Source organism: Polyodon spathula, unplaced genomic scaffold (assembly GCF_017654505.1).
Source record: "Polyodon spathula isolate WHYD16114869_AA unplaced genomic scaffold, ASM1765450v1 scaffolds_764, whole genome shotgun sequence".
In the NCBI taxonomy this organism is placed as follows: Eukaryota; Metazoa; Chordata; class Actinopteri; order Acipenseriformes; family Polyodontidae; genus Polyodon; species Polyodon spathula.
Window position 1 is genome coordinate 1,307,211 of NW_024472252.1, and position 14,139 is coordinate 1,321,349.

Genomic DNA, 14,139 nt, shown 5'->3' on the forward strand with positions numbered 1-14,139 from the left:
TGTGCAGTAAGATGAAGGATCTGATCACTGACAGAGACTGTGATACAGTGGGAGGGAGGGGAGTATGCGGGTGAGGGAGCTGAGGGGTGATGGGGGAGGCACTGCCCTGGCTCTAGGAGGGCTGTGTGGGGCTGTACAGGAAGCCCAGTAGGGCGTGTGAGATTCTGGGAGGCAGATAGGATCTCAAAGACTCTTTCTTCCTTGTTACTGGAAGCACGTCCTAAGAGTTTCTGGGAACTTAGAAAATGTTTTCTTTTTTTTTCTTTTTTTTTTTTTGAAAAGCAATTAGCAACAAACCCAGAGACACGAGGAAGAGAGTTCATACATCGAGAGTGAAAATGAAGAGGAATCTGTATAGCAATTAAAGTCAATACACATGCTTCTGTATATCTCTTTGTCTGTGTCTGTCTTTCTCTGTGTCTCTATTTTGGCCTGTCTGTCTTTCTGTATGTCTCTCTCTCTCTCTGCCTCTCTCTCTCTCTCTCTCTCTCTCTGCCTGACGTGCTGCTCTGTGCATCACAGACACAGGGCTCAGCCCCTGAGCTGATTAAATGTGATCCAGATACCCATCTGCAAACAGAGCTCTGATCACCTGGTGGATCAAAGCAGCCTCTGCTGCTGGCCCGGCTCCACTGAATTACAGAGCTATTTCTTACCCAGATACAGCACTCCCTCAGAGCCAGGCAGAATGTCCTCTAGCTGCCAGTAAGCTCAGTTAGACTGAAAGCTAACCTGTACCTGCACTCTGTCTGTATTGAGAAGAGGAATAACAAGCAGCATCAGCTGAGCAGTTCTGTCAATACTTCAGCTTTCCCTCCTGGTCTCTCAGCTCTAACCACTAGGCCACTCTGCTTCACTCCCTCCCAGTCTCTCAGCTTTAACCAGTAAGGCACGCTGCTTCCCTCTTTCTCTCCCAGTCCCTCAGCTGTAACAACTAGGCCACTCTTCTTCCCTCCCTCCTAGTCCCTCAACTGAACCCAGTATGCTCTCAGTCCCTTTATAAAAAGGATATCCATGGCAGATTGCTAGGGACAGTAAGTGCCCGCCCATCCTGTCTGTGCCTCACCCCTGCCGATACCCCCCCTCTCTGGGTACATTTTCGTTTGACTGTTAAAGATAAAGACCGCAGTCCTATAAAAAAACAATTTAGCGAAACTCTGCAGTGTGGAATTGAATACAAGCTATTCCAAACCCAAGGAAACTCTTGACAATGTCGCTACAGTAACCTCACGGTACACTGTAGGTTGGTGGCAATGTCCACAATGTACACATGGGCTTAGCAGGCAGCGTCTTCAACATGGAAACACTCTTAGAAAGCGCAACATTGAATAAATAATGTAAAACCCTGAAAGAGCAGTGTAACTATCCATATACAATATGCTACAGTGTTGCCCCAAAACGCAACGGTTTCCCCAGCTAGTGTGTATAATAATATAGGCAGCTAACGGGATTGTGAACAGCACTATATATTTTGGCATGGTTACTTTGTAGTTAATGGAGTTGTATTTTTAAGTATATCTAAAATAACAATATGAAAGCACATGCATGTAAGTGGGAGTCAGCAGAGTTCAAGCGTGTTTTTAAAAGAAAACAAACCCCCCATTCTGATAAGAAGAGGCGGGGGTGGACCTGTCTCCCAGCATCACCCTCCGCCCATACAGCAGCCACATTCTATTGCCAGCTGCAGCTGCCCAATGGTGGCAGCGATTCAACAGCAGTCACTCCTCATTGGACACTGGCCAGCTGCCTCACACCAATGAGAAAACAGGAGGCTTCGACCTGTATCCAGGCGAACAGAAAGCTTAATGGAGCAATGTTATGAATGGGGGTAGCAGCATGCGGTGCTATAAGCAGTCTTTTTTAATGAAAAAGCAACCTGTTTTTCATTATTTTAAAGAGCCAGTGTCCCTTTCCTAATTTGATACAATCTGGTGTGGCTCTCCTCTAATGCAGCGTCGCAATACTAAGTTCAGGTAATCACATGGTAACTGATATGATGTGCTGTGGATTTAGCACTCAGCCGTGGATCTCCATTAAGAAACTCGTTAAATCTTCTTTGTTGAATGACTTCTCCCCCCCAGTCGCTGTGTCTCTGCTAAGTTCCGAATCTTGCTGTGAAAGTTTGGCCGAAAGAAGCTTGGTTCATTTACCTTGGGGTCAATAAAAAAGCAAGCTCCGGAGTATAGCGATTAGCCCACTGCACCGCCATCTCCCACGGAAAAGCGTGTTCACACTGGCAATAAGGTAAATGAACTAAGTCTTTGAAAGTAAAGGAAGAAATGGAACAGCTCGCTTTCTCACTGGCTATAGGCGGCTCCAGAGGACCGTCTTTATATGGGGTCCCTGGTCATGCTGTGGAATCTGAAGCTGCGCAGGAGAAGTGATTCCACTTCTAGCAGGGTTGATTTTTTGCAGTTTTTTTATGCTGAAACAGTAAACGTTGGATGAGCGCCAATCCTTCCTAAATCGCCAGAGCTCTCTGCTGTTTAGGTGTCAACAAGCCTTAGCATGACTCGGGCGCTGGTGACCGAAGCAGAAAAATGACCTTGATTTATTGTCTTTGCAGGAGTGAAGTGAGCTGTGTCAACACTTTCCTTTTCTTTCTGCGACGTGGATTGAGAAAGGGGTCTCGAGAGTCAGGGAAAGGAAATGGAAGATCATCATGGAAAGCTCAAGGACAGGTGGACCATGAAAAGACTAACGATGGCTTAAAATATAAAGCTGTACAGCATGCTTCTGTATTTGTACCTGCGACTACTGCTGGGTTATTTAGAGTAAATAGAGTAAGCATGTTAGTGTGACTCGTTGTGTATATGTGTGTATGTGTATATGTGTATATATATATATATATATATATATATATATATATATATATATATATATATATATATATATATATATATATATACCCATGTGGGGCTTGTTATTGTTATGGCTACTGTGATATAAACATAAATATTTAAAGAAATAGAAAATGTGCTCATTGCTTTCTCTGTTTTAGTATTTGTTGAGCTGGGGCGTACCGTGTGGTTTGTCTCACCAAACACATGCAATGCTCCAGTCCAAACTGTTGAAGAATAGCCAGTAAATGTTTAGCGTTATTGTGAAATGGCGCCCCTAGTGGTAGGATCTTTGGCTGCTAAATCCCTTGCTCAGTGGGTGTGGTGCTGGTAATAAACTGGCGTGTGCGGAGGTTTTAGTATTTAAACGCCGGAGGCATAGCTCTATTGCACAGGGAGAGGAGCAGCAGTGATCCTCAGCCCAGGAAGGGCAGCTCCATGCACTCGACAGCCTCTGGGCATCCAGCTCAACAAGCGCATACTCGTCCGTACCTGTGTATTGCATCTGTGCAACAGCTGATATTGTGTGTGTGTGTCTGAGTGCTGTATCTGTGCAGCAGCTGATATTGTGTGTGTGTGTCTGAGTGCTGTATCTGTGCAGCAGCTGATATTGTGTGTGTGTGTCTGAGTGCTGTATCTGTGCAACAGCTGATATTGTGTGTGTGTGTCTGAGTGCTGTATCTGTGCAACAGCTGATATTGTGTGTGTGTGTCTGAGTGCTGTATCTGTGCAACAGCTGATATTGTGTGTGTGTGTGTGTCTGAGTGCTGTATCTGTGTTGCAGTTAATAAATACACGTTATATTTGTATAGAAACCAGTGAAGCCATTCGCCTAATTTGCCATTAATAAGGAGTCTGATTATACTGGATGTGATAATACCGATTAAACACAGTATTAATTATTTGAAATAATGATTGTTTGGATATAATTACATTATACTGAACTATTATCTGCAAAGAAATGTGTAACCTCGGAAGAATGGCAGCTCTGCCCACCACGCTGGTTGTCGGAACGACAGCGTTTGTATGTCAACGAGAGGCGGTTAAATCTTATTATAAAGCATGTTTACTACGCCTGCAACACTGGTTCAGAAACCTCTTTCCAGATACAGAGCTGCACTCTTTCGCGCCGCATGGTGGCGCAGGCAGGTAATAGCACTCTGACCCCGGAAGCATTACATTTGTGAACCCGTCCTATATACTCCGGAGCGTGGAAAATGGCTGGCGGTGCAGAGCAGCAGCAGGCTCACAGAGCCGGGGTGTTAAAACAGAAAAACAAGCACCACAAACACGGCAAACATCGGACCAAGGGCGAGATTGAGCGGGAGAACAAAGGTAAGGGCCCGGCAGGGTGACTGGCGGCGAGAGATTTAGCAGAGAAGTGTCAGAGGCTTCAGCTGGGTGGATTGACGGGCACACGTGTGCACAGGGAACACGTGGGTTTAAATGGCTCAGTGTGCTGCCGATTGTAGTTTGCACAACTAGAGGGTTTTTTGTTTTTGTTTTTCGTGGTGCTGGACATAATAAAAATCGGTTTTTGTCTTCTGACAACCCTATTGGCTCTAGATATATCGTTTCAGTAGTCAAAAACACAGTACGGTCACTCAGTATTGTAAACTTTTTTTTCTGAACAAATAATATCCACAGTAGCTCATGTATACTGTTTAGCAAAACCGAAGCAATGAAGAGACCCATGACGCTACAGGGGCAGGCTGGTGTCGAGGTTGTTTTTAGTTCCAGACTAGCATTGCAATAGAACCGGCATACCCACGTCAAAAGCTGGATGCTGTATACGGGCCGCCAACTCCTGACCCTTGTGTAGTTAGAGGTAAGGACTTGTTGGAGACAGTTTACCATTTTCAGAAAAAAAACACAAGACCTAGCTTACCTTCTGCAGGGATGGAATGCTCCTTAAGACTCCCGTTGTGCATCGGTTTCACTGTGAGCTGAATCGACCACCAGGTGCAGGGCTGTAAATAAGACTCCTATTGCATAGCAGCTTCACCCATTCCAGGTTTTACTACGAGCTTGATTAGCCACAGTGTACTGGTAACAAGCTCAGGTGTGTCTTGTTAAACTCGTAGTAAAACCTTGAATGGATCAAACAACTATGCAATGGGAGTCTTATTTATATCCCTGAAGTATAACAAGCTCAGGCATGACTGAAGAGCTGGAATGGGTCAGACTTTGACACAATGGCAGTCTTATTGCCATCCCTGCTTCTGTCTTCCTAGGTGGGTATGTGGCTTTAGTCAGCTGTCATGTGTTAATATAAAGGCAACTCTTACAGAGGTCTGGGCAGCACCTCTCTATTGTGAAGACCTACTGTCACAGCTGCTCCCCACCTCACCCCTGTCCTCTCCTTGCTGTCTGTTGGCTGGGTTTTCAGGAAGGGTAGCTGTCAAGACTCTCAGTAAGAAGCAGAAGAAGGAGCAGAGGAAGCAGGACCGCAGACACAAAGCCAGCCAGCTCCGCAGAAACAAGAAGGACACTGTGAGTCACGCTGTCTGCAAGTCTGTGTGCGAGATACTGGGCACTGCACCGCAGTGTGGATTTAAGAAACAGTCTGTCTGCATGTCCCAGTTACAAATAACTGACGAGTGTAACTGGATGTTGAGAGTGTTCCTTTGTGTGTCCCATCATGGACATTTTTGTCATCAGTGTTGATTGGCTGGACAATGTGTCTGACTTTCTGCTCCTCTGTGTTAATGTGTCCTTGTTTGCATGCCTGTTTTGCCCCAGTAGGGGTTAAAAAATTGGCAGAGGGAGCCATCCCTCTTTTCATTAAAGCAGCACATGCAGTTCTGTGAATGCAACACACAGCTGTAAGTCTCTCTCTCTCTCTCTCTCTCTCTCTCTCTCCAGGTCCTCTCAGAGAAGAGGCAGCTGGGCAGTAAAGACGGCCCCCCACACCTTGTGGCGGTGATCCCACTGCATGCTGGGATTGACGTCCAGAATGCCCTGCGGCTGCTCCGGAGTGCTGAGACGGGATCGGTGCACGAGGGTGCTGGGGGAGGGGACAGTTTTGGGCTTGTCCTGCCACGATTCAAGCAGAGACTAATCTTCATCAAACCCAACGCAGGTAAAGAACAGAGATTAGTCTTCATCAAACCCAGCGCAGGTAAAGAACAGAGATTAGTCTTCATCAAACCCAGCGCAGGTAAAGTGCCATCTTTGTAAAGGGCAATAATTTTTACATGTGTTCAGAATATCGCTGTACTGTATGCATATCACTGTACTGCTTATTGTTGTACTGTACTGAGCTCTTGTGAATTTCTGTATTCTCTTTAGGGGGATTTCTATTAGTTATGAGTCTCGTCTGGGTCTGAGGTCTAATAGTGTTAAGAATTACCTCAGACAGAATCATACCAGTGTTTCAGTCTGTGTGAACACGGCAAGGTTTACACTACTGCTTTATATGGCAATCCCAGTGGCGAGTAACTGGGCTGTTGGTGTGTTTCCTGTCCCTATGAGTCCTGCACACTACACTGGATCTAGTGCTAGTAGGGGTAGCCTATTTGTGTTCAACCCCACAGAGCAACGACTGTCCTGTTTCTTTATATAAGACTTCATTCAGTGGGCACTGTTCTACCATAGAGCACCGTGTTGATTCGTGTGGTCTCTCTGCAGCGGACCTGCATGCTGTACTGGACCTGGCGAAGGTTGTGGATACCCTGCTATTTGTGTTGGACCCCACAGAGGGATGGGACAGCTACGGGGATTACTGCTTGTCCTGCCTCTTCGCGCAGGGGCTGCCCAGCCACGGTATGGGCCGAAATAATGACTCTTAACATACATTCAAACAAAAAAAAAAAAAGCTCTGTCTGGTACCGTCTACAGTCTTCAGTTTGCATGCCTTACATTCAGGTAGTCTGCTATAGTCCACTGAGCTGCTCCCTGACTGGTGCTCTGTTCCTGTCTTCCCCCACAGTGCTGGTGACTCAGGGGATCTCGGAGCTGTCTGTCAAGAAGCGCACAGAGGCTCGGCGCGCTCTGTGCCGCGTGACGGAGTCTCGGTTCCCAGAGGCTCGGCTGTTCAGCCTCGACTCTGCCCCGGACTCCGCCCTGCTGCTGCGCCACCTCGCCTCTCAGAAGCAGCGGCGGCTGGCGTTCCGCTCGCGCAGGCCCTACCTGCTGGCACAGAGCGCCTGCTTTGAACCCGGGCCTGGCCCTCTGGGCACCCTGCGTGTCTCGGGGTACGTCCGCGGCAGAGCGCTCAACGTCAACCGGCTCGTCCACATCGTGGGGCACGGAGACTTCCAGATGAGCCAGATTGATGCCCCCCGCGACCCCCTGCCCATGACGGCCAGGGGCACGAGAGGGGGCGACATGGAAATGCAGGTAGAGTACAGCGGACAGCAGCACACAGGGCGGGCGTGCTTGTAGGTGAGATGAGCTGGGGTACGCATGGTTATTAGTAAGCAGTAATGCAGCTCTGTGTTTTTTGCCCGCAGGAGGGGGATGACGAGGTGAGGATGCTGATGAGGGCAGACCCCTCACGGCAGGAGAGCCTGCAGATGGAGGCAGAGCCCGACCCCATGGAGGGGGAGCAGACCTGGCCGACCGAGAGCGAGCTGAAAGAGGCGGAAGGTGAGGGGTGAGGGTTCACAGCAGAGGGGTGGTGGTTGCCTGTATTTTTACTGCTCCTGGGTGGTCCTCAGCAGCCCATTTGCACAGCACTGATGTCTTTGCCTGAATCCCTGCAAACATGGTGGGCAGGCAAACCAGTTGAAAATACAAACTCTCCAGCTGCTACCAAGGAACACAATAGGTTTGTAGTCGTGGGAATGAAGATACTAGCCCAGTAGGTAAGCTGGGATACTGTCTCAGTAATCCTTTGCAGGAGGGGGACTGAGATCCAGTGGGGTACAGGGTTTCTGTGTTGAAGTATCTCTGTGTCTGACTGCATTGCCTTTCTGTCTCTCAGAAGCCCTGAAGCAGCGGAAGGTGGCACGGAAGGTGCCTAAGGGGACATCGGACTATCAGGCTTCCTGGATCATGGAGAAGGAAGGAGAGAGTGAGGGAGAGGAGGAGAGCAGCGATGAGGAGGAGGATGACAGGATGGAGGAGCAAGAGGATTTCATGGATGAGATTGACTCGCAGGTACTGCTTCTGATCACTGTAGTCACAAAGCCTGTGAAACAACTTTTTCGAGAAATGAATCACTTGTCAGAATGTTAATAGCAGTATCTGATCATCTCAGGGAAAGGAATAAGACTCCCATTGCGTAGCAGCTTGACCCACTCCTGGTCTCAGTGTGATGCTTTTGTTAGCTTGATTTTCAGTATTTTAATAAGTCTCGTCACTGATGCCATTTCAGCCCAGCAGGCAGGGATCACTTTCAAGCCCCACAACTCTTAACAAGCAGCCTCTTAGAAACAAACGACACGATATGGAACGCCAGGGCGTTTATGTGAACACGCCGGGTCTTCACCTTCGACCTATCCTGTTACTAATTTTGTTTTGTGTGTGTCCAGCACCTTGGCACCTTGCGTCCGCTGGCTGCTCTATTGTTCAGCATGGCTACATGGCCGTCAAATGTGCCGCTTCTTACAATGTGTTTATTTTGTTTAACTGTGCTTCCATCGCACAGGAGTTGGAGGCACAGTGAACAATAGTGTTTTGAGTGGATTCCCCTGAGGGTCGGGGGAAGCTTTTATTCCTGCTAATAGGGGCAGCTTCCTGATCATTGTCACTGTTGTAACAAATGCTGAAGTTTTAAAAAAAGAAAGTGTTTGATCTACAGTTTAAGGGACCATCGCAGCTTTGTTTGACAGTACATGGTAATAACTTGGCTTTGGAGCACGGAGATCTTCAGAGAGCTTTAAAAAGAGTCACACACACACACAGAGCTGCTGTTCTATTGTTAGATTAAAAACCGCTCGGGGTGCTCTTGCTGGCGTACGGATTGGGAGCGGAAATGAGAAATGTGTTGCAGCTGCTGACCCTCACCCCCTCTCCTCAATTACAATCAGGACGGTGATGTGAGCGAAGGGGAGGAAGAGGAGGAGGATGAAGAAGAGTGCGAGACGCTGACGGAGAGCGGGCGAGACGATCATTACGATGAGAAGATCGACGTGCAGGAGGAGAGGGAGATGGTGGAGCGGTACAGGCAGGCGCGATCCGACCAGATGTTCCCAGACGAGGTGGACACGCCGCTGGATATTTCCGCCAGGGTCAGGTCTGTCGGGAGCACACTCATGCACGCGCACACATGCAGAGACACGCTGCACGAGTGATCGATTAAAAAAATAAGAGAAAAGATGATGACAATCGTAACAATATAATGCAGTGGTACTCAATTCTGTCCCTCGAGATCTATTCCAGTCCAGGTCTTTATTCTAACCAGGTCTTAAATTAGTTAACTGCCTCTTAGCGGGTTCAATGAACTCTTTTAGAACCTGCTAGGGGTAAAAACCTGGACCGGATCTCCAGGGCCAGAATTGAGTACCACTGATATAAAGGGTACTAACATTATCACTGTATAAGAATACATACTGATAGCGTGGTCTCTGCTACATAATGACACTAACTCTTCATAGGGATGTATTTCCAGTTAGTCCAAACCCAGTAAACGGTATGTAGTATATATACAAGAAAAATACATTTTAAAAACTGCTTAACACTGTCCTTCACTCTTGTGGTGTGTTTTTAATATTTCTCTATGGGATCCCCTCCGTGGGTTTCTAGTGTTATAAATACCTGTCAGTTGTTCTCTCAATATAAAGTCTTCAGAGCTGATGGCTGTCATGTGGGTGTGTCTGTGTCATATCCCCCTCCCCTTTCCAGGTTCCAGCGGTATCGAGGGCTGAAGAGTTTCCGCACCTCCCCCTGGGACCCCAAGGAGAACCTGCCGCGGGACTACAGCCGGATCTTCCAGTTCCAGAACTTTGAGCGCACCCGCAAGCGTGTGTTCACCGAGGCCGAGGAGGAGGGGCAGGAGGGGGCTATGGTAACGCACTGCAGCCTATTCCAGAGAGGTTACTCCTGTAACAGTACCCAGCGCTGCAGCGTCAGGCTGCTGTGTGCTGTTACTTCATAAGCAGCAAGAAAAGCACAAAGATAAATGCTGGATTCAGAAACCAGATTCAGTTGTATTTTTAAGGGAACCTTTGAGTGATTAATAATTTTGGAAAAAATGCTAGATTATGCTATTTACCAGGTCCGGATGTCAGATCATTAGATTTATTTACTTCAAGTCCCCCCAAACAGGTGTAAAGTACTACTTCACTCTCTTGTCTCTCGCAGGTGGGCTGGTATGTGACAGTCCATATCAAGGAAGTCCCGCCCTCAGTGATGGAGCATTTCCAGCGAGGCAGCCCATTAGTCCTCGTCTCCCTGCTGCCTCATGAACAGAGGGTACGACCTCTCAACCACTCTTCCATTCCAGGGAGCTCTCAGCCCAGTCCTCACTGCATTCTGAACCATTCATTTTCAATTGGCACTGTCTTCCGATGCACTTAAACCAGACTTTAAATAGCCTGCAGCTACATGGATTGTCCAGTGCATCAGACTATAACTTAAAAGAATAAAGAGGACCCTGTATGGAGCGTAACGGTTGCCTCGTGTCACTTCGAGGAACGCCTGACTTTGCTTACTGAGTTCCCATCATCTCTCTGGCTTAGTACAGATGCACTTCTTATCATTGCCTGACTTGTCGTTGCCTCTCTCTCCCTCTAGATGTCGGTAGTGCACATGTTGGTGCGGAGACACCCTGGGAACACGGAGCCAATCAAATCGAAGGAGGAGCTGGTGTTCCATTGTGGGTTCCGCCGCTTTAGAGCGTCGCCAATCTTCTCCCAGCACACCTCAGGTAAGCTGGGGTTAGACACAAGCCATGCACTGGCAACTCTTAATGTACTGCAGCAGAGGGTCTGTGTTTACAGCATGTAGGCGTACAGAGTGGACCCCGTTTGTTTTTCATACTGTATTCATTCTGTTGCTACTCCCCAGGAGACAAGCACAAGCTGGAGCGGTTTTTGAGGCCGAACACCCCTATAGTGATGTCAGTGTTCGCACCAATCACCTTCCCTACTGCAGGAGTGCTGGTCTTCAAACAGAGAGCCAACGGTGAGGAACGATGCGCTTGCAGGGATGGGAATAAGACTCCTGTTGCATAGCAGTTTCACCCATTCCAGGTTTTACTACAGGCTTGATTAGCCACAGGTGTGTCTCGGGAATGGATCAGACTGCTGTGCAATGGGAGTCTTGCTTCCATCCCTGTATTCAAACAGAGAGAGGCTTTGTGTGTGTATCTGTATGTCTTGTGGGTGTCTGCATTTTTAAATCTGTATGCATGTTTGTGTCTGAATGCCTGTCCCTCCCTACAGGAATGCAGGACTTGGTGGCGACGGGCTCCTTACTGAAGGTGGACCCTGACCGTGTGATAGTGAAGAGGATTGTGCTCAGCGGACACCCCTTCAAAATCCTGCGCAAGACCGCCGTGCTGCGTTACATGTTCTTCAACAGAGGTGAGAGCTGGGGGGGGCTGACTTCACGGTCATGGCAAACGCACAGCAGTGCAGTGCAGTACTGTACAGGGAAAAGAACCATTTCAATTCACAATGCAACATCAGGTTTAACCTGCTTAAACGTGTGCTCTCCCTGCAGAGGACGTGCTGTGGTTCAAACCGGTGGAGCTGAGGACTAAATGGGGCAGACGGGGACACATCAAGGAGGCCCTCGGTAAGTGGGATTTACACCCGTTTCAAAGACGTTTTGCGCACATGTGTGGTTTGTGTTTTTTTTTTTTTTTTTTTTTTTTTTTTATTAATGAAAGACAGTGTTCCATATCCAGCCATTGTATACCAGGTAGAACCGCTCCAGATCCTAATCTAAACTTTATAGCGTTTAGCTAATGCCTTGATGGGTGTCGGATTGAGTTTTTTACACGGGGGGGGGGTTACTTCCTGGTTTTACTCTTGAGTTTAATCTGAAACACCTGAGCTTGTTTCCAAAACACACTGTGACTAATCAGGCACGTAGTAAAACCTGGGCTGGGTGAAGCAGCTATACAGTAAGAGTCTTATTTCCATCCCTATACAAAACTGAGGTTAATAAATGAATGCATCTTTTGTGCGGGACAATAAGCAGTCAAGGCACTCCAGCCTGGAACGGCTCAAACGAGATCAGATGATCTTTGTTTGCTTACCTAGGTGAAGGACAGTTAGTCTAGGAATTTCCTTTGTGATTTGCATGACAGTGACCAGCCTCTCGTTTTCCCCCAGGTACTCACGGCCACATGAAGTGTGTGTTTGACAACCAGCTGCCCTCCCAGGACACTGTCCTCATGCACCTCTACAAGCGGGTGTACCCCCACTGGACATTCGACCCACACGTCCCCGAGCCAGCGAGCTGGGTGAAGAACGAGGCTGTGGTCAACCCTGAGGAGATCGAAATGGAGTAGAGGGAGGAGGGGAGGAGGAGGAGGGGGGGGTGGTGGTGGTGATCAACATTGAGTGAACCACAGAGCCACACTGCTAGACTGATCTAAAAAGAAGAAAAACACATATTGAACAATCCCAGTGCTCGGCCCCCTACTGCCAGGAAGAGTGTACTGCATTGTTGCATACTTTATTTTGTTGAGTTAATTAGCAGAGATTAGTAGCAACTGTCAATCCTGCTCTTGGTTATTCATTGCAGTTCTTTAATGGGGGTGATATGTGTGAGTGGTTAATGGAAGTCCAGCCCCTGGTTCAATTTCCATGCAGCTGTACTTAGACTGGTCATGTGCTGTCTTTCATTTCAACTAATGGAAAACAGTTCAGGTTGTAAAGTGTATGCACGTGCATGTGCAAATTAGGTCTCCAGGAGAACCGGTGAAGAACTGATGGCTTTATTAGGCTGCTGGAAAAACCTGGATTTGTGGATCAGGTTACTGAGGAACGGGAGGTTCTTGTTGCCGCTGCTTAAGTGAAGGCGCGAGGGTTTGAGTGATGTTTCTGTTCATCGCACGCCAAGGAGTGAAGGCTTCAGTTTGCCTTGAAAGTTCTGACAGACAGGTGTGGCAAAAGGCACTGCGTCTGCACCAGTTAAATAAAAGCAACCTCCTAGACACCACTCATTTGAACCTCTGTATAGAAATTGTATGGATGTGTGTGAATGTGTTTACAGGACATTAAATTATTTCATTTGAATGCACCTCTGTAGGTATCGTTCCCTTAGCACTGCTCTGCCCTTCTCTCACATCTGAGACTGTCCAGCTCAGGACTGTGTTATCAACGCATGTGGATGATCTGGTGTCTGGACAGAGAGCACCAGACCTACTTGAGAAATGTAAGTGTTTTGTGCAGGGAGGGCTGCTGAATAAACCTTCCATACAAACTGCACTGGTATGCACGTGTGTCAGCCCGTCGTTTTGAACCCAACGGCCTTTATTTCTACCCTTCACAGAACTGCCCTGTTCGATACAGCACAAGGCTTCATCCAGTCCTGAAGTTCCATTTGTCCTCCACTAGGTGACAGACTTGTTTCAGTTCAGGAAAGAGGAGCCATGCAGATTAAATTTCCCTCTGATTGCGTTACGATGAATGCTTTGAACGACTCGAGCTCACGTCAGAGTCTCTTTTGAAGATTGAATGTAACCCGGGTGGGGTGTGGGTGCCCTTTTAACCCAGGTTTAGTTTAAGAAAATAAAACAAAGTTCATGAAAATTCTAATTACGTTGTCAACCCGCAGCTGAACTTGTACACAGAGGTGAGTAATCTGCCGCTGGTCTGAAACTGTCCACTGTTGCCCTCAGTTTTAAATGTGCTGAGGTTATAAAGTGGCTTTACCAGCACAGAGGTGACCCGAGAGACCTGAACGCAAAAGGGAACTCAAGAATGGATTCAGTCAACGATTCGTAAGCAAAGTGTTCTGAACTAACAAGTACAAAAATATTCCAGAGTAACATCTGTAATTACTTTGATACAAGTAACAAAGGCAATCAATTCAAGTACATTTCAAAGTAATTCCATGCGCAGTTAAGTCAGTTTAAATTAGTTTCTAACCTTGTGCCAATGCTGAGGGGCCAGTGGGCTGCATTGCGGCCGCACAGCCAGCAGTCTCCAGCAGGGAAGGGGTTAACACAGCCTGGGACTTGGAATGCCTGAGGTTCCCGTTTGCCACATTAAGCAGGGTTTGGAGTTCTAATGGGTAAAATATTTTTTTTCCGTTGGGTAGAGTGCTGATGTGGTGGGTGAGAGTTCTGCCTGCTTTTATGGATAGCAGATGTGGCACTCCGGGTTTGGCACGGCCCGCATCTCCAGATCCCTGAGCCAGTCTGGGTGGCACCAGGGTCAAAAGTTCACAGGCCCAG

The 14,139-nt window shown here is 47.7% G+C and overlaps 1 protein-coding gene across 1 annotated transcript; it reads left to right on the forward strand.

Moving 5' to 3' along the window:
- The first annotated feature begins 4,022 nt into the window (after nt 1–4,022).
- Nucleotides 4,023–12,976, forward strand: tsr1 (TSR1 ribosome maturation factor). Its single transcript, XM_041241223.1, has 15 exons — nt 4,023–4,175; nt 5,230–5,333; nt 5,706–5,922; nt 6,471–6,605; nt 6,772–7,181; nt 7,295–7,430; nt 7,768–7,943; nt 8,816–9,021; nt 9,630–9,792; nt 10,089–10,199; nt 10,521–10,653; nt 10,794–10,910; nt 11,171–11,311; nt 11,451–11,525; nt 12,068–12,976. Exons 1-15 carry the CDS (start codon nt 4,058–4,060, stop codon nt 12,244–12,246), a joined length of 2,421 nt encoding a protein of 806 aa, XP_041097157.1. The 5' UTR covers nt 4,023–4,057; the 3' UTR covers nt 12,247–12,976.
- Nucleotides 12,977–14,139: the final 1,163 nt, after the last annotated feature.

Excerpts from the sequence above, each read along its gene's own strand:
- tsr1 (XM_041241223.1), top strand. The coding sequence starts at position 4,058 with ATGGCTGGCGGTGCAGAGCAGCAGCAGGCTCACAGAGCCGGGGTGTTA. Across the intron at positions 7,182-7,294 it reads GGGGCGACATGGAAATGCAG|GAGGGGGATGACGAGGTGAG; the intron begins GTAGAGTACAGC and ends TTTTGCCCGCAG. Across the intron at positions 7,944-8,815 it reads TGGATGAGATTGACTCGCAG|GACGGTGATGTGAGCGAAGG; the intron begins GTACTGCTTCTG and ends AATTACAATCAG.